We start from the raw sequence: 24,699 nt of genomic DNA, 5'->3' as shown, positions 1-24,699 counted from the left end.
TCCGGAGCGATGCGAGACAAAGTCACAAATGAAATCCCACCACCGGATGCGTATATCTGTATACTCACAGTCCACTTCTAGTCTATATCCTGCTGATGTGACGGACGTCCCGTTCTCTGTCACCTCACATTGGTACGTCCCGTTGTCGTTCAGCGTGATGGAGCTAAAGGTCAGAGTGGTGTTGTGGTCAGACAGACGGACTGTGCTGGACACGGCTACGAGGACAGAGTCTTTTAGCCACGTTATGGAGGCAGGGTTCCTGAAGCCCACACACTGCAGGGAGAAGGGCTGACCCGACACTGGGACTGGGAAGCTGTTGGACGATGCAGGACGCACATGGATATAGTCTGGAGAAAGAACAGTTAGAATGACATGCCGAGAATTAGAATGAAAAATTTGACAGTTCGGAATGGTAAATGGTGCATTTATACAAGACGCTTTACATAGATTGTGCATTACATTCACCCATTCACACACACACACACACACACACACACACACACACACACACACACACACACACACACAGATTGTGCATCACATTCACACATTCACACACACATTCATACCCTGATGGTGGAGGAAACCATGCAAGGCACCAACCTGCACATCAAGAGCAATTAGGGGTTCAGAGTCTTGCTCAAGGACACTTCGACACTAAAGGCTCATACATAGTCTGGATTTTCGGTGGTGGGGTGACCTCCGAACTACAACATGACATCACGAGCCGCGGTGAAGAGCAAACCACCGCCACCACCCCAGCCCTTCTCTCTGTTTTTACTCACCACCGCTCAACGTTATTTCAGCTCCAGGTGGTCAGCTCACCACCGGAGCGGTGGTCACCTCACCACCGAAAATCCAGACTATGAATAGGCCTTCACTCTGGGGGAGCCCGGGTTTGAACTGGCAACCTTCCAGCCACTCTACCACTGATCCACCGCCGCCCCGGGTGTGACTTTCAGGCAAAATTAGCCTGATTCACTAAGCTGTTTACACAGCGATGCGGTACAAGATCACAACGTTAACATGTCGGGAGCGATGCGGTACAACAATGAAAGTTTTTTCGTGGTCTAGGCTTAGATTATTAGTATATATAGACGCCAGACGGTCTATATATTGACAACGTCTAGGCTAAGCTTAGACATTTTTAGACCAATTATCACCCATTTTTAGACTGAAGTACTTTCCAGTACTCTCTCCACACCACAGTTCTCCATGTATCCCAGAGTGTAGAGTAGTAGTATATCTGTATACTCACCGTCCACTTCTACTTTATATCCCGCTGACTTGACGGTCGTCCCACTCTCCGCGACCTCACATCGGTACGTGCCGCTGTCGGACGTCAGGAGAGAGCTAAAGGTCAGAATGGTGTTGCGGTCAGACAGACGGACTGTGCTGGACACGGCTACGAGGACAGAGTCTTTTAGCCACGTTATGGAGGAAGAGTTCAGGGTGCCCACACACTGCAGGGAGAAGGACTGACCCCACACTGGGAGGACGTGGGTCGATGCTGGACGCACAGAGATAGGATCTGCATGGAGAGACAACAGTTAATATGAAACACAGAGATAGGGTCTGGATGGAGAGACAACAGTTAATATGAAACACAGAGATAGGATCTGGATGGAGAGACAACAGTTAATATGAAACAGAGATAGGATCTGGATGGAGAGACAACAGTTAATATGAAACACAGAGATAGGGTCTGCATGGAGAGACAACAGTTAATATGAAACAGAGATAGGGTCTGGATGGAGAGACAACAGTTAATATGAAACACAGTGATAGGATCTGCATGGAGAGACAACAGTTAATATTAAACACAGAGATAGGGTCTGGAAGGAGAGACAACAGTTAGTATGAAACACAGAGATAGGGTCTGGAAGGAGAGACAACAGTTAATATGAAACAGAGATAGGGTCTGGATGGAGAGACAACAGTTAATATGAAACACAGAGATAGGATCTGCATGGAGAGACAACAGTTAATATGAAACAGAGATAGGATCTGCATGGAGAGACAACAGTTAATATGAAACACAGAGATAGGATCTGCACAGGGAGTAAAGCCATTAAGACCTGAGATCAGATTCTACAAAAGGTCTTCTAAATCATGACAGTTCTCAAAACCATTTCATGTCAAGGACCCACAGCATTATCTGTATTTGGCCGCGGACCCCCATCTGAAAAAGTGTTGCTCCAGGGACCCCCCCCCCCCCCGTTCGCTCTGAAAGAATACAGTATATATTCAAAGATTTGCGCCTCAGTAAACTATGCCTAAACAGTTAAACCTAACCTTGTTCCTAACCCAGACTCTTCTTCAACAAAGATGGCGAAAGCAAACATTCTTTGTTCTGTACTTACAATAGTATGGTCCAAAACACTGAAGTCCTTAAACCAGAAACTTAACCTAACCTTAAAACGGTGCCTATTAACTTAACCCTATACCCCAGTTTGTGCGTGATGCTCAAATGATCATTCTGTAGGCCTAAAAGCTTTATCCACACACAACGACACTCGGCACAAACTAATTACCAAGTATGATCACTGCAGTCCAGGCTTGGTAGGTATTTTCTGGGTCTGCCGGGATGTGCGCGATACACCAGAGGTTCCCATGGAACGGCGGGGTCTGCACCGGGGCGAAGATCAGAGAGGCGTTGGAGCTGAGTATCTGCTCGTCGTAGTCCCATTGGATGGTGCAGGCCGGGCGGCACAGGGCAGAGCATTCCAAAGCCACGCTGGACCCAGAGTACAGCACCAGCGGCCCACCCACCGGCACCGGCTCGCCGTTGGAGGTAATGACCGGAAACGTAATGGCTGGGAAATGAATGGAAGACAAGACCACAATTCATTTGTTAATTAGCAGTGGTGTAAATTAACTAAGTACAATTACTCAAGTACTGTACTTAAACTCTTTTATTGCCCGCTAGGTGGTAGCATAAGCACAGCTAAACCTTGCCAGCCATTGAGTCCAATTCTACGAGCCTCTGGTTCATATCCGGGTTGGGGGCTGTCGTTGTTGAGCAGTGATCGTTAGCATTAGGTTAGGGGCTGTCGTTGTTGAGCAGTGATCGTTAGCATTAGGTTGGGGGCTGTTGTTGTTGAGAAGTGATCGTTAGCATTAGCGGTTAGCGCACACTGTTTACCTCTCGTCAGAAACGGTTACATGTCCGGAGCGATGCGAGACAAAGTCACAAATGAAATCCCACCATCTGATGCGTATATCTGTATACTCACAGTCCACTTCTAGTCTATATCCTGCTGATGTGATGGACGTCCCGTTCTCTGTCACCTCACATTGGTACGTCCCGTTGTCGTTCAGCGTGATAGAGCTAAAGGTCAGAGTGGTGTTGCGGTCAGACAGACGGACTGTGCTGGACACGGCTACGGGGACAGAGTCTTTTAGCCACGTTATGGAGGCAGGGTTCTGGAAGCCCACACACTGCAGGGAGAAGGGCTGACCCGACTCTGGGACTGGGAAGCCGTTGGACGATGCAGGACGCACATGGATATAGTCTGGAGAAAGAACAGTTAGAATGACATGCCGAGAATTAGAATGAAAAAGTTGACGGTTCGGAATGGTAAATGGTGCATTGCCTTACATAGATTGTGCATTACATTCACCCATACATTAGGGCTGCGAATCTTTAGGTGTCCCACGATTCGATTCGATTCCGATTCTTGGGGTGACGATTCGATTCAAAAACGATCTTTTCGATTTTTCCGATTCTCGATTCAAAAAAGATTTTTTTTCGATTCTAAAGCAGTTTTTTTATTTTTATTAAAAACAATTAAATAGAATTTTAGCATGATCTACTCCAGTCTTCTGGCATGAAAGCAGAGTACATTTAGTAAAAAGCTTGTATAATTGTAAAGGTTTTATCAACTGAATGATTTAAACACACAAAGGTTAAATCCAAGAGTAAGAACATGTCTCATTTATTTAGCTTGCACAAATTTGAACCAGTATAAAGGTTACAAAATCTCTTCTCACTCAATACCAGAACAATACATTAGTATTAAATCACGTGTAAAATAAATACAATTGGCAGGCTTAGCTTAGCTGGTAGTAAATGCACTATGCAGAACCCCAGGCCATAATGCATTGCATGCACAGGTACATTTGTGCAAGAAAAAAAAATATATATATATTTTTGGAAAATGAGAATCGATTCTGAATCGGACGGCATTAGAATCGCGATTCTAACTCGAATCGATTTTTTTTGACAGGCCTACCATACATACACACACACACACACACACAAATTACACCCATATTTACCCTGATTCACTAAGCTGTTACACCCATATTTACCCTGATTCACTAAGCTGTTTAAACCGATATTTACCCTGATTCACTAAGCTGTTTACACCCATATTTACCCTGATTCACTAAGCTGTTTACACCCATATTTACCCTGATTCACTAAGCTGTTACTCCCATATTTACCCTGATTCACTAAGCTGTTTACACCCATATTTACCCTGATTCACGAAGCTGTTTACACCCATATGTTGGGTCTAAAGGAGTTGTCCAAACTAACCCATGTTAGTAGTCTAGATTAGAATAATAATGACATATCTATGTGACCGACCACCGACCTGTATCTGCTTGTATACCCTTGTCTGTCTGAAATACCAGGCACCTTGTCGCGTGTATCCGCTTGTATACCCTTGTCTTTCTGAAATACCTTTTTTTACGTGTATACTCACTTGCCACGGTTAGTCGTACGCTCGCAGCAAAGAACATGCCCGAGGCGGTGTTGCGAGCCTCGCAGACCAGCGTCAGGTTGTCGCCTCCGCGACTCGGTGTGACTGAAACGGTGTGTCCCTGCGACGTTCTCAGAAGCTTCACGTTCCGTTTGACCATCCATGTGTAGTTGCAGGACGGGTAGCAGTCGGCAGAGCAGCTGAACGTGGAGGAGACTCCAACGGACAGCTCAGTGGGACCGCTGATCTCGATGTTAGATAGTCCATCTGCAGAGTTCAGGGATTTGTTTTACATGCTTTTTTTTTTGAGTGGCGCGAGCCCCTCCTTTATATACACAGGTCTAATGTTTGTCATATTGTCTCTTTATTGTTAATGGGCGTTTGATGTTCGTGTTGGCACCGTTTGTTTTATATCACCTAATCAACATGAGTTAGACTTTAATATATTAGCGCCCCTCACTTCACACGGGTTTGATTTCTTTCTCCTATATATATGCAGCTTTTTGTCCTTAATTCGTTTCACATTTGCCATTGAAATTACGTCATATGTGGACGAGCAAATTGTCTTTCCGGTCTAACAAAAACATGGTTTGTGTTTCTATGGTTAGAATAGAGTTATTATGGAGGTCTGTTTACAGTTCAGAATTTGCTGCATGTGAATTACATGTGTAATTCAATTTAAATTTAAACATTGAATTTCACTTTTTTTGTTTTCCGTCCCACACTTACCCGACACTGACACTTGTAGACTGGTGGCAACGAACATGCCTGAGGCGCTGTTGGTCGCCTCACAGACCAGCGTCTGGTTGTGTAGACTCGGTGTGACTGAAACGGTGTTTCCCTGCGACGTTCTCAGAACCTCTGCGTTCCATTTCAGCATCCATGTGTAGTTGCAGGACGGGTAGCAGTCAGCAGAGCAGCGGAACGTGGAGGAGACTCCAACGAACAGATGCGTGGGACCGCTGATCTTTATGTTGGATACTCCAACTGCAGAGTTCAAGGGATTTTTTTATTTTAGATAAGTAATTCATTTAAATGTGCTGAAAGTAGACCGACACGACATGGGGAGAGATGGGGGGGAGGACGGTTGAGCTAACCGTCAGGCTGGCTCAGCAGCCTCTAGAGGCCCAGACGGTTGAGCTAACCGTCCGGGCCAAACTTGAACGCAGCTTTACTGCAAGTTAGAGGAGCCATATACGACCTACCTGTCACCTCCACGGTCTTGTGGACGGTCACTGCTCGCTGTGTGGCAGGGTTCACCGCTATGCAGGTCAGGACTTGCGACGCCACGCGACCTTTGAGCCGCAGGCGGAGCCGTGGTCCGTGGGAGGAGGTGACGTTGTCCCTGAGCCAGGTGAAGGTGCAGTTTGGGAAGCAGTGGGCGGAGCACTGGAACTCATATTGGACTCCCACCGTCACTGTGTCCGGTCCGCTGATCTGCACCGCCGTAGGGCCGTCTGGGGAGAGATCATCACTTCATTCACTGTTTCATTTGAATGGTTTCTAACAAACTCAAATGCTGGATTTCTTGTATAAATTTTTTGCCAATTAATATATATATATAGGAAATATGTCATTGTTCCGACTTCCGACCTCCATTTGGTCCAAACGATTACGGTACTAACACTATCCCAAGCCCTAACCCTGACCTCAGTCTTAACCGGCCACGCCTCAGTCTTAACCGGCCACGTAGGTCACTAACCCTAACCTCAGTCTTAACCGGCCATGCCTCAGTCTTAACCGGCCGCGTAGGTTGCTAACCCTAACCTCAGTCTTAACCAGCCGCGTAGGTTGCTAACCCTAACCTCAGTCTTAACCGGCCACGTAGGTTGCTAACCCTAACCTCAGTCTTAACCGGCCACGTAGGTTGCTAACCCTAACCCTAACATTGTCCCAGCCAGGATGCACAGAAAGGTCTAGGGAAAGAACAATTATAATGAATGTCAATTCAATCAAAACTGTTTAAGTTCAGAATTGCAGGCATAGTTTCCTTCCCCAAAAAAGTGAATCTGCAGCATTTCAGAATGAAACGCTTCAATTTCAATTGAATCGTTGGTTAGACTATTGGGTTTTTTTCCTCCCACACTTACCCGACACTGACAGCTGTAGACTGGTGGCGACGAACATGCCCGAGGCGCTGTTCTGAGCCTCGCAGACCAGCGTCTCGTTGTCCTCTCCGCGTCTCGGCTGGACTGAGATGGTGTTTCCCGTCGACGTGCTGGAGACCACTCCGTTGTTGTCTTTGAGCATCCATGTGTAGCTGCAGGACGGGGCGCAGTCGGCTGCGCAGCTGAACGTGTACATCCTCCCAACAAACAGCTGGGTGGGACCGCTGATCTTTATGTTAGACAGTCCAACTGCAAAGTTCATGGATTTATTTTTTATCCATTTTGACCTGAGATCAGATTCTAAAAATGTTTCTATGTCAGTCGTTCTTCTGATTTTTTTAAAATAGCAGACCTACAAGCTCGTAGCGCGCTATGAGCTTGTAGATCTGATATTTTTCAATAGCTAAAGCATGACATAATGCTAACACCAAAAGGGGTTCCCGCCCAAAATGGGTTAATATAACTTAAGAGTTTAGAAGATTTCTGAATGACAGTTGTTACTGTAGGTTATAGTTCCATACTACATAGACTTCTAGCACCGAATATACCGATCAATATCGGTAGAGGGCGCTATAAGTCCACAGGTTCATGTAGTTTTTATTTGCATTGTAAATTCCCATAGGGGGGGATTTTAGATCGCCTCATATAAGAACTATGTTTGAAAAATAAACATGTCGCCAAGGCCACTTCACTCATATGGATATGAAGAATCAACTGACTGAGAGAAAACGCTAATATTACTGCTGCTGAATTAGTTACATTTTCACTAGAAACAGACTGTATCATATATGAGAGTCAGACACCTCCCTGACAATAATGCTGAGACAGCTTGTTTATTTTTGGACCACAATGCTTATATGAAACGATTTTAAGATCACCCCATGTTATTCTCCATAGAGAAATTACTTCCGTGAACCGGGGGAAACCAGGGGATGAGCGAGTGACGTCAGGACTTCGGAGCTCTATAAAGGCACAAGATGGCGCAATGGCGGAGTTTCCATCTTGCTACAGTCGACCTTTCTGGTACGTTTTGGTTTTGGTAGCAGGTGATGTACTCTTAACTCGCTGACATTTTGACAGATTTACAAACGGGTTGGTTCATTACAAGCGTTATCTATGATAAGCGTACGCTATATGATTCAGGATACTTATCTGCTTAAAGTTATTGTTTTATATGAAAGTCCATTATCAGTATATGCAGTATCATACGTTTATAACAAACCAAACGGTTTGAAAGTCGGTTGAAAATGTAGCATGTTGTGGTTAAAAAAAAAATAAGCTAACTCTTCATGTGACCACCGCGCTCTGACTTAAGGTGTGTTACCCGTTCAAATCATATCATATAAATAACGGTAATGGGTTGCACACACCAAGACTGCATTTCATGTAATTTATTCTTTCATTATGGACATGAGACAAACGTTTGGGCATCAGCAGACACTGATGAAGGCTGGATAGCCGAAACGTTAGTCTCCTGTCCAAAATGGAATGAATAAATGACTGAAATGCAGTCTTGGCGTGTGCGACCCATTACCGTTATTTATAGGTTCTTTTAAAAAGTACATGCACGTCATGACGCGTGAGCGAGCTGACTGCAGCAAAATGGCCGCCGACGTGGCGGCGGCGCTCTCCATTGGCCAGCAGCACGGGCGAGTCATAAAGCCTTTCATGTATATATATATTTTTTTTTTAAATATATGTTTTACTTCTGTGTCAATCATCTAATGTGATCCTGGGCTCTACACACCCTCCACCAACCTAGTCCCCATATATGGGGGACAAGGGGAGAGCAACGGACTTGAACTCATGCTTCCTTCATGCCTGAGTGTCCAAGTTGCTCCTTTACACCTGACAGGGGGGAGTTTCCCTGGTTGGACGTAGCGCGTGGAAGGAACACGTTATTCCAACCAGTTCCTTTCCCCTCCATCAGGCGCCCCGGCTGGCCAGGGGGAGGCAGTTTAGTGACCAAGATTACTGCATGTTTTTTGTGAGGGTATCTACCCTAGGGGACACGGGGAGAACATGCAAACTCCACACAGAAAGGCCCTTTCGCCAACCCCTTCGGGTATGGGCACTGATGATGCGGAGGAGGAAACACACCGCCAGCACCCACAGCGTCCCGAGCGGGAATCGAACCCAGGACCTTCTAGCTGTGAGCCTTTCATGTATAAATCTAGGTGTGTGGCTAAGAATCTGGGGGTTGGACTAGGGAGGGGGGTGTGGCTGAGAAGAGATACCCAGAGGTACCGAGGAAAACCTATAGAGGCCCCAATTTGACCAGGAGGGAAAAACCGGACTGTATACCCCCACTGTATCTACGACACGACATACCCGCCACCTCCACGGTCTTGTTGACGTTCACCGCTCGTTGTGTGGCAGGGTTCACCGCCACGCAGGTCAGGACTTGCGACGCCGCGCGAACGCTGAGCCGCAGGCGGAGCCGTGGTCCGTGGGAGGAGGTGACGTTGTCCCTGAGCCAGGTGAAGGTGCAGTTTGGGAAGCAGTGGGCGGAGCACTGGAACTCATATTGGACTCCCACCGTCACTGTGTCCGGTCCTCTGATCTGCACCGCCGTAGGGCCGTCTGGGGAGAGATTATCAGCTCATTCACTGTCGGCCACATTCAGACCGCAGCCATCTCGCCAGCAAGGTGCTTACCTAGGTGATACTTCCCTATAGACAGCCCATTCATCCAAACATGAAAAGTACTCTCTGATTATATTAAACAACGTCAAAATCACCAACATTGCAGCTGTAGGGAAAGCTTTAATTATCCTTCTTTCTATCTGCAAAGTGTTTGTTTCATAAAAATCCACATTTTATGAGCTATACTTCCTGTCAAGGAATTCCTTGCATCTGATTTTTTGTTGGAGTTTGGAAGTGCTCGTTGACTATCATTCCACGGCCCATGCGTACCACCTGTTTTGAATGTGCACATAGTGCAGCAGGAGGTTGCTTTACTGATAACGAGCGCTTCCATACTCATCTGCAGGGAATTTCTTGACCGGCTCGACGCGGCTAGTATCGTCATTGTTTTGAACCAGATTGTAGGTATAATTATAGTATTGTTTGTTCCATGTGGCCTGATGATGTCAGCTGAGTATTAACCACTTATACTGATTTATTCACCTGTGATAATGTGTTCATTACAATATATCTTCTCTTCACAATTTTGTGAATGACGAAGACTTATTTGTGTAACTCAATCATTAATCACAATGTTTTTGTTCATTGCGGTTTTGGCCTTATAGATGGAAATATGTCTTTTTACTCTGTGTTTTCTTAATTTGTTTTTGCTGAGTGAGCCGTCCCTGGCCTACAGCCAGGTGAGTGGCCCCTGAGCTGAGTGGCCCCTGAGCTGAGTGGCCCCTGAGCTGAGTGGCCCCTGAGCCGTCCCTGGCCTACAGCCAGGTGAGTGGCCCCTGAGCTGAGTGGCCCCTGAGCTGAGTGGCCCCTGAGCTGAGTGGCCCCTGAGCTGAGTGGCCCCTGAGCCGTCCCTGGCCTACAGCCAGGTGAGTGGCCCCTGAGCTGAGTGGCCCCTGAGCTGAGTGGCCCCTGAGCCGTCCCTGGCCTACAGCCAGGTGAGTGGCCCCTGAGCCGTCCCTGGCCTACAGCCAGGTGAGTGGCCCCTGAGCTGAGTAGCCCCTGAGCCAGAGAGTGTTAGAGAGGCAGGGGCTGAAATCCGTAAGAGGGCACTTTTGGACAAAAATAGCAGATCTACAAGCTCACAACGCGTCGCTCTGCGACGCGTTGTGAGCTTATAAAATTATACTGCGTACAAGTTCAGGAGACTTAAAAAAAAAGGGGGCATGTGCATTTCTTTCACCATGTAGTAAATGCTGCATTCATTCGTGGTCTGGAGACGGCAGTTGTTTTACAGACGGGTAAAAGGGGCAGGGGCCGAAGCCCCCTTTGATGTCTGTGTGTGCACGTCCCTGCTACACATATACATACTCACAGTCCACTTCTACTTTATACTCTTTATACTCACAGTCCACTTCTACTTTATACTCTTTATACTCACAGTCCACTTCTACTTTATACTCTTTATACTCACAGTCCACTTCTACTTTATACTCTTTATACTCACAGTCCACTTCTACTTTATACTCTTTATACTCACAGTCCACTTCTACTTTATATCTTTATATACTCACAATCCACTTCTACTTTATACTCTTTATACTCACTGTCCACTTCTACTTTATACTCTTTATACTCACAGTCCACTTCTACTTTATACTCTTTATACTCACAGTCCACTTCTACTTTATACTCTTTATACTCACTGTCCACTTCTACTTTATATCTTTATATACTTTATATACTCACAATCCACTTCTACTTTATACTCTTTATACTCACAGTCCACTTCTAATTTATATCCCACTGACGTGATGGGCGACCCGCTCTCCGCCACGACGCATCGATACGTCCCGGCGTCGGACGGCCTGAGAGGGCTGAAGGTCAGGGTGGTGTTGCGGTCAGACAGACGGACCGTGCTGGACACCAGACACGAGACAGAGTCTTTCAGCCACGTCACGGAGGCAGGGTTCTGGGAGCCCACACACTGCAGGGAGAAGTTCTGACCCGACACTGGGAGGAGGTTGGACGATGCTGGACGCACAGAGATAGGGTCTGCGTGGAGAGACAACAGTTAATAATAATAATAATAATAATGAATTGCATTTTTAATGCGCTACGTGCCTACTCAAAGCGCTTTACAGCGGTCCATTAATGCGCTACATGCCTACTCAAAGCGCTTTACAGCGGTCCATTAATTCCTACAGTGGGAGGTGAAGCGGTGAACAGTCGACGCCGGCGTCCTCACTTCCCACATTCACACACCGACGGTGGCGAGCTCACACCGACCGACTCATTGGAGGCGATGTGTGGTTCAGTGTCTTCTTGCCCAATAAGGACACTTGGACATGTGGACAGGAGGAGGAGGAGCCGGGATTCGAACCGCCGACCCCTGGATCATTGGACGACCTGCTCTACCTCCTGAACCACAGCCGCCGTTTAGTTAGCATGACGTGTAGAAATGTGCAGGAAAACAATTCAATTAACTGTAATTAACCGTAACAAATCTGTAATTTGTTACGGGTGAATTTCAAGCATCACCCTCCCGTAAATAAATGAATGCATATATAAATAAATAAATAATAACGATAGTTTTTATAATTAAATAAGCGTGTAACGATATATCGTGAATCAATTAAAATCGATTAAAACTGGTGACAATTTTAAACGTGATATAGTGGCCCTCTGGAGTGATTGTGGAAATCTAGTGGCCCTCTGGAGTGAGTGTGGAACTATAGTGGCCCTCTGGAGTGAGTGTGGAACTATAGTGGTCCTCTGGAGTGAGTGTGGAACTATAGTGGCTCTCTGGAGTGAGTGTGGAACTATAGTGGCTCTCTGGAGTGATTGTAGAACTATAGTGGCTCTCTGGAGTGAGTGTGGAACTATAGTGGCCCTCTGGAGTGAGTGTGGAACTATAGTGGCCCTCTGGAGTGAGTGTGGAACTATAGTGGTCCTCTGGAGTGAGTGTGGAACTATAGTGGCTCTCTGGAGTGAGTGTGGAACTATAGTGGCTCTCTGGAGTGATTGTAGAACTATAGTGGCTCTCTGGAGTGAGTGTGGAACTATAGTGGCTCTCTGGAGTGCGTGCGTGTGTGCGTGCGTACCAGTGACACTGAGGATCTTGGTGGCGTTAACGGTGGCTCCCGAGGCGTGGTTCTGGGCCTCGCAGGTCAGCGGTTCCGTGCGGCGTCCGTCGTCGCTGATGGTGACCTGCAGCTTGCTCTCCACCACGGTCACCGTTCCCTTGTGGAAGACCGGCGTCTGGATCTGGTTTCCGTGGAACGAGCGTTCGCCCAGCGTCCACGTGTAGTTGCAGGACGGCAGGCACGTCACGATGCATGTGAACTGGTACGTGTTGCCCAGCGTCACCGAGCTGGGCCCGTAGATGTAGATACCCTGGAGTTCTACAACCAGACAGGATTTCAACACCAATCAGTCCCAAAGTGGTCCTTTGAGGGAGTTCCAGGGGGTCCCCAGCTAAATGATAGTTTGGAACCAAATGGACCCTTATGGGTCTGTAACTCTGAGAGTGTACAAATGGACCCTAGCCTCGGTACCAGGCTTTCATTTTTGTTGGTGCAAAAATTGAAAGCCTGGAGGAACGCATTGGCCGCTCTGGTCTAAAAGTGGGAGTCAACCCTTCCGGGTGGGTGTCGCTCCAAATGATGTGACGTAACGCTGCACTAGGGGGGAGAGGAGGGGCCGGGGGTGATCGATGAGATCCAATCAGGGCGTGCGCAAATCTCAGCCGCGACCCGCCCCTCTAGACCAGAAACCTAACACGTTAGCTCAGGCTAAATGGACCCTTATGGGTCTGTAACTCTGAGAGTGTACAAATGGGTACATTTGGTCGATTTGGTTCCATTTGTACACTCTCAGAGATAAATTAACATTGATTTTACAATATAAATTGGGGGTCCCAGAGATCGAAATGCCATTAAATGGGGGGTCCGTAGCCTAATGCATGTCAAACTGGGGGTCCTGGCATGTCTTTTCAAATGGGGGGTCTGCGGGGCTAATTAGTGTCAATTTGCGGGTCCTTGACATGAAAAAGTTTGGGAACCACTGCTCTAAGACGTCCCATTCTACACACACACACACACTAAAAAATGGCTGGGTTAAAATAACCCATCTTGGGTTATTTTTAACCTCCCTCCTGGGTTACAAAGGTTCCTATTCAACCCCTGGGTTATTTTGACGCAACAAAATGGGTTATTAATTTTGGCCCATAACTTGGGTTATAACTTGGGTTATAAAAATAACCCATTCAGAGGGTCAACATAACCCAACTTCCAAGTTATTTTGACCCATAATGTTGGTTATGAATGAAGCATTATTGGTTCAATCAGTCAGTCAATCAATCAATCAATAAATCAATCAACCAATCAATCCCAACTCTCTGAAAAATAACCCAGAAATCTTATAACCCATGAATTGGGTCCCTATATCCCAGGATATGGCTGGGATGGGTTACATAAATAACCCAAGTGTTTTTACTGTGTATAGTTGCCTGCAAGAGGCATGAAAACTCTTTGTTGGAGCAACCATCAACAAGAAACCCTTTCTAACAGATACTATACATATGAATGGGAAAAGGGGAGAGAGACTGACCAAACAAACAGACATTTAGATTCATGGTTTTGCTAACAAATCACATAAAACAACATATCACCAAATAATACCTTAACAAAACACTAAACACAACGACCCATAACATACACATTCTAATATTCAAATAATAAGACATATAAGAACAATAACACACAGTCCTTGGCACCCCAGTGTATGCTGGGAAATGGACTTCCTCTAACCCAGTGTTTCTCAACCTATGTACCGCGGCACTTTACTGTGCCTTTGAAATCTCCAGGTGTGCCTCGAGATTTTGACCGAAAGTAACACTAGCCCTCCCCCGAAAGCGATAGCTAGGCGTCCTATTGTTGCGTCGTTGTTGTTGTCACACGTCTAAATAGACGTCCGAAAACAACATGACGACGGAACAATAGACTCTTAACGACCATCGGCCATAGAAATGTTAATCGCCTGGCAACAGCAGCAACAACGGCGGCTACTAACGCAACGCCTACAAAGAAAGCCCCTGCCAGACTGTACCGCGATGATTACATGAAGTTTGGCTTCACGTTTACTGGGGATAAAACGTACCAGATTCCGCTGTGTATAGTTTGTGGATTCAAGCTTGCAAACAGCGGCATGGTTCCGAGTAAACTGAAGCGCCACCTTGATACCATGCATGATGAACTCGCTACGAAGGACAAACACTTTTTCGTGAGCTTGAAAGAAAAAAAGGAGAAAGACACAACGAAGCAGGCAAGTCTCTTGATACGCAGTACTACTAAGACTTCTGAAAAAGGTCTGGAATTAAGCTACTAAATCGCAGAGATGTTGGCACAGTTAAAAATGCCACATACATTGGCAGAAACAGTAATAGCCAGAGCATTCAAACTCGCGGGGGGTGTGGGCTTGGTGCCACCAGATGCTGCAAAGGAATTAGCAAGAACTTGTCAAAAATATTTACTTTTCTTTTTATCAATTACTTTTTACGATTTTCTTTGTACAAAAGTATATTGGGTTCATATATATATATATATATATATATATATACACACATACACCGGTATATATACAGTATATACACACACCATATATCTAGGTGTGCCCCGAGATTTTTAGGCTATGAAAAGTGTGCCCCGGGACAAAAAAGGTTGAGAGACACTGCTCTAACCACTCCCATGGGGTGTGACCTATCCGACCCAACAATGGGGTTACCCTCAGAAAAATAACCCAGAAATCTTAACCCACTTTAAAAACCCATGAATTGGGTCCCTATAACCCAGGAAATGGTTATGGCTCTGGAAAATAACCCAGAAATATAACTCAACGCAAGTAACCCAGGAATTGAGTTACAGAAATAACCCACATGTTTTTAGTGTGCACACACACACACACACACGCACACACACACACACAAGCAAACACACATGCACACACACACAGTGCACCGCTCAGTTTGCACAGTGCGATTTTGTTCTCTCACTCACTTATACGGTCAAACAAATTTGAACTTTATTGAAATCATTGTTTTTTTCTTAATTTTTGGATACTTAAGGCTCATTCATAGTCTGGATTTTCGGTGACCACCGGAGCTGAAATAACATTGAGCGGTGGTGAGTAAAAACAGAGAGAAGGGCTGGAGCGGTGGCAGTGGTTTGCTCTTCACCGCGGCTCAGTGTCGTCATGTTGTAGTAGCGGTGGTCACCTCACCACCGGAGCGGTGGTCACCTCACCACCGGAGCGGTGGTCACCTCACCACCGAACATCCAGACTATGAATAACGCTTTAGTGGTTTTCCTCTCACTCACTTGCCACCGGTAGCTTTCTGCGGGTGGAGATGAACATGTCCGACTCGGTGTTGGCGGCCTGGCAGATCAGAGTCTCGTAGTCGAGGCCCTGGTGCGGCTCAAAGGAGATGGTGTTCCCCTTAGCGGTCATGATGGTGTCCGTCCGTCCAGAAGCCACCCAGACGACCGTCCAGGTGTAGTTACAGCTGGGGTTGCAGTCGGCCGAGCAGCTGAAAACAGACGCCACTCCGCTGGTCAGCCAGGTCGGACCGGTCAGCAGTATGTTGGATGGGCCCTCTGCAAAACACAGGTCAATTCCATATAATTTCTGGGGTCCTTGACATAAAATATTGAGAACCACGGATATAGATATTATAGGTATTTCAGAAAGTAAGTACAGTACATAGAACTGTAATTTAAGTACAATGTTGAGGTACTACAGAGAATCACTTAACTTTTTTATTTATATCCATATTCATACATTTTTCCTTAAATAAAAGCTGGACTATCCACATGTTTCACACAGATTTAATGTCTTTGCTAAATAGTTACTGTATCGATTTCAAATCATTGAATCGTATCGTCAAACATGTATCGTATCGTCAACCATGTATCGTATCATCTAACATGTATCGTATCGTCAAGCATGTATCGTATCATCTAACATGTATCGTATCGTCAACCATGCATCGAATCGTCAACCATGTATCGTTTCGCTGTTAAAATGTATGGTTACACCCCTACTACGTACCTGTCACCTCCAGAGTCTTGTTGACCGTCACCGATCGTTTTGTGGTAGGATTCACCGCTATGCACGTCAGCACTGTCGATGCTACGCCACCTTTGAGACGCAGGTTATAGAAAAAATAAAAACATTTTTGTTAACTGCACTAAATAAAAACCAGAAAGGGAAAAACAATAACTGAACTGAAAGTGTATTGTGTGTGTTTACACAAACTAACTGATAGACATGATAGACAAAATGCCCTTATAGTTTCCGCTTATGTCAATGTATTTATTAGCTTAATCTGTAGACGAATGTGTTTTCTTGAGTTTTTATTGGACAATACTTACACTGGCCATTTTCAGACTTTATCTCTGTTCAAAACAAACGTCATTGCAGTGTCCTCATGTTTGTTAGAAACATAAGTCCTGACTTTATCTCTGTTAAAAACTAACTTCATTGCAGTGTCCTCATGTTTATTAGAAACATCATTTCAAATCAAACGGTTATTATAAGACCAGAATTGCCAGCCTCGGTTATTTAACACTCCCTGCTCCAAAAACGAACCTCCTTAAACAAACAGTTTTCGTCAGTGAAAAAAAGGTAGTCGACAAACAATTTTCGTCTTAGTTTTTAGTCGACGAAATCAACACTGCAGGACTGAAAAGGGCAGAAAAAACACTGGACAAGTTTTTTACCGACGGAAAAACGCACTCTGTGTGCAGGGACCTTTACACTAAAACTAATTAAAAGTAAGCATTGTCACAAAAACTAGCTCTAAAATCTAACTAACCGAATTAGAAAGAAGCAAAAATAAGTCAAAACGAACTAAAAGCCAAACTATAATGAACATCATAATATCGTTCTTCTCACCTTTTTTGAGCCGCAGGTCGAGCTGCGGTCCGCGGGAGGTCACGTTGTCCCTGACCCAGGAGAACGTGCACGCAGGGACGCACGAGGCCGTGCACGTGAACCCGTACGGCACGCCCACCGTCACCACGCCGCTGCCGTGGATCTGCACGGACATCGGCCCGTCTGCCACGGGGCGGAGGGATACATGGTCAGTTCAGCCGACACACGGGGCGGAGGGATACATGGTCAGTTCAGAGGACACGGGGCGGAGGGATACATGGTCAGTTCAGCCGACACACGGACACGGGGCGGAGGGATACATGGTCAGTTCAGCCGACACACGGACACGGGGCGGAGGGATACATGGTCAGTTCAGCCGACACACGGACACGGGGCGGAGGGATACATGGTCAGTTCAGCCGACACACGGGGCGGAGGGATACATGGTCAAACTGACATATTGTGAGCCTACAACACACAGTATGGCATCCCCCTATAGAGCGTCGCAGTCCCGCCCCCTTTCATGACGACGCCAGGCCCAAGGAAGCTCTTAGAAGGAAGTGAAGTGGTCACATGACTGGGCTGCGCCATGACACTTTCATGGACACTTTCATGGGAGCCAAACTCACACCGGTAGTGCAATGAATACATGGCAGTGAATGGAGCCGGCTGGACCAGCTCATATAACAAACATTATACATGAACGATTGCGAGCTTTGTCATATAATTGGTTCAGGAATATGAAAGAAGACATAAGTGATATCACACGTTTTTTCCGAGTGGTTGTTTTTCAACTTAATAACTATTTATTTTTATTGAGGTATTTATAGAAGAGCACATAGTAAGTTTTCTGCCTGGACTGCTCTCTGCTCTTTGAAAAAATAAATCACATAAAAAAATAAGACAGCCTAAAATAACGTGTTATATATATTATTTTATTTTCCAGAGCGATCACTTTACAAAAGGTCTCAGTCATTCATAAATAATGTTTGTTCATGAGCTGGTCACTGAGCTCTCATTGGCTTCAGTGCATTCTGCCGAACTTCCGGGTGTAGTTTGGCTCCCGTGAAAGTGTCCATGAAAGTGTCATGGCGCAGCCCAGTCACGTGACCACTTCACTTCCTTCTAAGAGCTTCCTTGGCCAGGCCCAGGAAATGAATCCCAATGCATTCTTCCCATAGACATTATTTAAAGACATTTTAAGCGTTGTGTACGAAGCCAACTCGAGTCGTGACATATATGACGACAAACACAATATTTTGGACCAAAATAATAATTACAAATAAGAAAAACAACAAAAAATGTGTTGTAACCTTCCTTTTTTTTTACTTTCTAATTCTTTGTTTGGCCCCAAAACATTGTGTTTGTTGTCATGATTTGTCACGACAAGAGTTGGCTTTGTCCGCTGCGTCTTTAAATAAATACTTTCTGAAAAGTCTATGAGGAAAATGAACGGGGATTTCTTTTCCGGGTCTCTCGAGGGGGGGTGGGACTGCGACGCTCTATAGAGGGTATGCGCATGCATAAAGTCAATGGCAGATCGAGGGGCAAAGTGAGTGAATTTAATCAAAAAATAGGAATTAAAAATTCCAAAAAGGTAGCACATCCAAAAATTAAACAAGCGGGGGACAAGGTACTCACATTTCCATTTCTTTATTGGCAAACACCAAATAAGTTACGCTTGTTTAATTTTTGGATGTGCTACCTTTTTGGAATTTTTAATTCCTATTTTTTGATGTATACTTGATTTGGGTCTGGCACTCCACTGAAAGCCATTGCTGATGCGCAACCTCTTTTTCTCATTGAGTGAATTTAATGTTGATTAAAGTCATTTAATGCAATCAAATTTGACTTTTCTGTGTGGATGTACGTATGGGCTGTCAAGGCCAGAAAGTAGTTTTTTTGCCAATCAGTAGGCGTTTCCACATAACTTCCTGGTATGATGACGATGTCACGCGCATACCCTCTATAGTACCCCCCCTTCACATTCAGCAGATCCTGTGATCTTTTGTGGCCAGATGTAATTTCCTGGGGTCTAGTAGTACTATAGTAAATAATAATAAAGAAATCGCTGTAAAATGATGCGAATGTGCCCCCAACCCTGTCAAAAAATAGCTAAAATCGTTAAAACTAAAGACAGCAGCAAATGAGAAAAGTTTAACCCTCATATCTTTTACTTTCTCTAACAAATAAATAAATAAATCATGAACCTTGGTTGAAAAAAAACTAAAGTTGTCTTTTAATATAAATACAAATTGCAAATAATAATAATAATAATAATAATAATAGAAACACATATTTGTATCTTACCTGGTGTTTTCACCTTCGTTCCTCTTTGCTCTCTCTCACTGGCAGAAATTCCTTCAGTGAGAAAAAAATAATAAACAAAGAACAGATTATTAGGTTATTAGTTTACTGATGATCCTTGAGGACAGTGTTGTTTTGTTGTTGGCAGCAAATTATATTGTAGTTTTCATTTAGTTTTAGTCACATTTTAGTCACGTGGGATGTTTTAGTGCTAGTCTAGTTTTAGTCGACTAAATCGACAGTTGATTTAATCGAACAAAATGCATTTTGGCGGGCCTTGATGCCGTCGTAATGACTGTTTTTGTTTTTCACTTGCTGAAAATAGCCGATCTACAAGCTCACAACGTGGCGTAGCGCGAGGCGTTGTAGACTTGTAGATCGGCTATTTTCAGCATGCAACTAATTGTAAAATGACTCATACTGGATCTCTTGTCCACTAGTCCCCTCCTAACATTTTAGTCTAGTTTTTATTTGTTGACAAAATTGTCAGTATATTTAGTCTCAGTTTTAGTCATCATAGCTTCGTTTTTATTTAGTTTCCATTTAGTTTTCGTCAGTGAAAAAAGGTCGTCAACGAACATTTTTTCTTTTTTAGTCGACAAAAACAACACTACCTGAGGACTATTTCTATGCATATGATGTACAATATTACCATGTGATGTACAGTATTACCATGTGTTGTTTCGGCTTACTGTAAGTCAATGTAGTAATGTTGCACGTGATGCAAACGATACAAAGCCTGAGCCAGGATGGGAAAACTGTGAGTTTCCCGGTTCGATCCCTGTGGGCTCCCCCAGAGTTAGTGTCGAAGTGTCCTTGAGCAAGACACTGAACCCCTAATTGCTCCCGATGTGCAGGTTGGTGCCTTGTGTGTGTGTGTGTGTGTGTGTGTGTGTGTGTGTTAGTGTGTGTGTGTGTGTGTGTGTGTGTGTGTGTGTGTGTGTGTGTGTGTGTGTGTGTGTGTGTGTGTGTGTGTGTGTGTGTGTGTGTGTGTGTGTGTGTGTGTGTGTGTGTGTATGGGTGAATGTAATGCACAATCAATGTAAAGTGCTTTGGATAAAAGCTCTATATAAATGCACCATTTACCATTTTACCATTTGTGACCATATTTGACTGAGAGCCTGAATCGCACAAATTCCAGCTTTTCACCAGAGGAGAAGATTAGTTAATCTTCACATACTAGAGAATGTCAGAGATGACATCGACATGTAAATATGAAATAAATGCTCCAAAACTGGTGGGTCAAACTGAACAACCAACATGTCAATTTGAAGCTATGATGATTCCCTGCTTTCATATGGGCATGGAAAAACGAAAATTAAAAAAAATCCAATGGCAGTCCCTCGGTCAAATTTGGTCACATTTGTACAAACTACAAAGCGACACAGCATATTTTCAGCTTCGTAGCTGAAGTTGAAACCGGCCGAACTTTTTTGTTGTAGCCGTCGTATCTTTGCAGCATGAGCTACAAAACGCCCGATGTCTCTTTGCATCTTCACGTCGCTGGCTGGCTTCCAATGAACATGGACGGCAGACTGCATCTTTGCATCTGCGCGCGTGTGAACGCAGCACATAAGAGCGTCTGCTAAAGTTGTAAATTGTATCCATTTTCGGAATGATCGTCAAACCTGGCAACGTCGGTATACGGTAGGAACATGAAATACTACAGCAACGATACTGTATTCCAGTGGAAAGCACGTGTCGTTACCTCACCTGCCAGGCAGGCGAGAAGCAGAGTGAATGACGCATGATGATGATGATGGCGACCCATGGCGCTGGCCTGCAGACAAACCTGACAACCAGCTGTCGAACCAACGCGTGCCCTGCTCCTCCGAGCCCTGCCGCTGGCCTCTTATAGCCCTCGGAGGAGGGCCTTATCCTTGTCCATATCACAACATCGTTCAAAACGCAGAGAACAGGACCTTATCCTTGTCCCATATCACACCATCGTTCAAACCGCAGAGAACAGAACCTTATCCGTGTCCCATATCGCACCATCGTTCAAACCACAGATGACATGTGGCATCATTGCCCAACATTTACTGGCAAAGGTGAACGCCACTGCCGGCTTTATCAGCATGTTTTTCCTTGTACTGTATTAAGGGCGTGCTCTAATGTGTGCTTGGCCCCGGCGTCAGGTGTTATTTATTGTACAGCTGGATTCTTTTGTTCCCACAAAGTCTATTTGAAAGACACGTCTGACGTTTTCATGTACATAATGTGGCATTGTGGTTTCAAATGTACGCTTGTATCGCACACTAGAGAGAGAGAGAGAGAGAGAGAGTACACCTACTGTAGCTGCAGGCAAATATCTGATAATTATGGTTTTGATATTGTTTTATTTTTTTTGTCAGGGAATATTTAATATAGGAACAAATAATGTTCAATCTGGGAATACATTCCTTACCGATACATGTATGTCTTCACCAACGTGTTTGTAAAAAAAAAAAAGGCTAGTAGGATGGAGCTCGATACACGAAAAAATACGATAACAATCTTATTGAGTACCCTTATTGAGTACCCGATACGCTTTAGGCTTATCAAGCCAATTATGGAGCATAGCGGCCCATGACGTCATGTTTAAACAATCAACACAAGGTGCATCAAGAAATACATCTAATCATCCATGCTGGGACAAACATGTCGGGTCTAATATTGACACAGCGCTGTCCGGGGAAACTAAATTACGCTTCTAAAGTGGTTTCTTTAATATTATTATTTTTTGTAAAAAGGTAAATATTGCCTTCCGTCTATTAAGAACAGTTCTGTATTTGAAGACAGCTAGTAAAAGTAGTACTGGTTCTGTTCAGAATTTAACAAAATAACAGAAATGCTCGATAGCGGGCTCGATAAGAACCCGGCTCGATAAGCCTGATCAATAAGGTGCTCGTTATCAATAAAACACGTCTCAATGTGTCTGTAAAGGTGTCTAGTATGTAACACATCTCACTGTAAAGGTGTCTAGTATGTAACACATCTCACATTGGTTGAATTGTGTGTGTTTTCCCTAAAAGGAGAATCTGTGAGAACTGCCGAAAGTTGGGGTACCATCAACTTCAACAACCCCATATGAGGTCATATCACATTTGGAAAAGTCTCCGTCAGAGCCATTGAATTGTGACAGAGTTAGGACATGTCCGTTCACTTCATTGGGCCGCCGGTCTCTGTCTATGGGGGGCTATAGTAGCTCTCAGTCTATGGGGGGCTAGTAGCCGGGGAGCCAGCCGTCCAAAATCTATTCACTTCCACAGAATGAGAGGTCTGCTCTGCCGGAAACATTGCGAAAAAATGTTATGGCCATTTTACCACACCATAGACAACCATTATAAGGCAAAATGTAATCATGCTTTAAGTAGCATGCGCACTTCTCAGACTCATTTCCAAGTATTTTCACGCCAAACTAGGCGGTATTCAAGATTCTGAATCCATTCCAACCATTAGTTTTGCACGAAAAACAGTCCTTGGCCTAAATGTGCTGACCTCATCACATTTGTGATGAGGCCAAGGCAAGTAGTGTTTTTATTGTGCTGCCCCTCTCACTAATTAAGATTGATTGATTAGGTTTGTATCATGTGGCATTCCCACTAAAATAATAAATACAGTATAAAATCAGTATAAATTAAATAAGTCATTCAATGTTTAGAATAATTTATTCAACCACATTGTCAGAGTAAGATCACAGAGGAGTTTCAACTGCAGTACGATTCATTAATGGTGCATAAATAATTATTTTACAGGTGCAGTGGTAGAAAAAGTACTTGCATTTTACTGAATGTTTTCATAATAATAAAGTAACTAGTTACTAAAGTTTTCATAGAATTGTAGTGGAGTAAAAGTGTATATGTGCATGCATTTATATAGTGCTTTTATCCAAAGCGCTTTACGTATAGATTGTGCATTACATTCACACACCGATGGCGGAGGAAACCATGCAAGGCACAAAGCCTGCACATCGGGAGCGATTAGGGGTTCAGAGTCTTGCTCAAGGACACTTCGACTCTAACTCTAGTAGTAAAAAGTTCAGTTCCTTGGATAAAAGTACCTATACATTTAGTTTACACCACTGTAGAGGTGTTCCTTCCTTGTCATGTAGAGAGTGGTGAGGTGAACGCATTTAAAATCACAGCAGAAATTATTAAAATCACGTGCATGTTCACAGCAGAAATGATTAAAATCACGTGACTGTTCACAGCAGAAATTATTCAAGCATATCTGACAGCTATAAGGCCAGGGCTTATAGTTGGTTATAGATTTAAAATAAAACACAATCCACACACGTCGTGTGATTGATTGATTGCTCCCCGGACGACGTATTAGCACATTAATTTTGTGTCGCACTGATAACGGAGGGCTGGGTGTGGTTCCTTAGCTGTCACTTCTGAAGGGCCGCAGGTTGCAGCACCGCAAACACATGTGCCGATTCACTCAAAACACTACAGCCGTGGGTCCCAAAGTGGGCTCCGGGGACCCCCGGGGGTCCTTGAGGGATTTCCATTTTGGTTCCATTTGTACACTCTCAGAGTTAAATTAACATTGGCTTTACAATATAAATTGGGGGTCCCAGAGATAGAAATGCCATTATATTTGGGGTCGGTCTGTAGACTAATATGCATGTCAAACTGGGGGTCCTTTGACTAAGAAAGGAAAGAGCTGGCCGCACAGCTCGTATAGTCACGATGCTAGAAACTTTATTAAACCAACGCTTCGGCAAGCAGGTTGCCTTCTTCAGGGTATGAACTGGGGGTCCTTGGGTTGAGAATCACTGCTATAGAGACGTGAGAAATCTTCTGTTATGGGGGTCCCTGGAACATCTTTTCAAAATGGGGTCCTGTGGGGCTAATTAGTGTCAATGTGGGGGTCCTTGACATGCACTTTACAGAACAGTGTTGATTTCGTCTCACTAAAACCATGACGACCATGACGAAAACTAAATAGAAACTAAGCTATAACTAAAACTATAAGACTAAATGTATTGACAATTTCATCAACAAATAAAAGACTAGACTAAGATGTCAGGGAGGGACTAGTGGACAAGAGATCTAAAAGACCACTCATTTTACG

At 44.5% G+C, this 24,699-nt stretch overlaps 1 protein-coding gene across 1 annotated transcript; it reads right to left on the bottom strand.

Annotated features, from left to right (window-relative positions):
* Positions 1-1,984: 1,984 nt before the first annotated feature.
* LOC310879783 (hemicentin-2-like) lies at positions 1,985-21,592 on the bottom strand (the record flags this gene model as incomplete). Its single annotated transcript, XM_083794613.1, has 15 exons — positions 21,352-21,592; positions 19,642-19,692; positions 17,353-17,514; positions 16,507-16,596; positions 15,777-16,091; positions 12,504-12,803; positions 11,182-11,454; positions 9,149-9,400; positions 6,800-7,066; positions 5,915-6,166; positions 5,439-5,696; positions 4,713-4,976; positions 3,237-3,515; positions 2,535-2,816; positions 1,985-2,007 (listed from the first exon to the last, which is right to left on the bottom strand). Exons 1-15 carry the CDS (start codon positions 21,407-21,409, stop codon positions 1,985-1,987), a joined length of 3,126 nt encoding a protein of 1,041 aa, XP_083650739.1. The 5' UTR covers positions 21,410-21,592.
* Positions 21,593-24,699: the final 3,107 nt, after the last annotated feature.

Source organism: Protomyctophum parallelum, assembly GCF_964188405.1.
Source record: "Protomyctophum parallelum genome assembly, chromosome: 22".
Classification (NCBI taxonomy): domain Eukaryota; kingdom Metazoa; phylum Chordata; class Actinopteri; order Myctophiformes; family Myctophidae; genus Protomyctophum; species Protomyctophum parallelum.
This window is presented reverse-complemented; position numbering and strand designations above follow the sequence as displayed.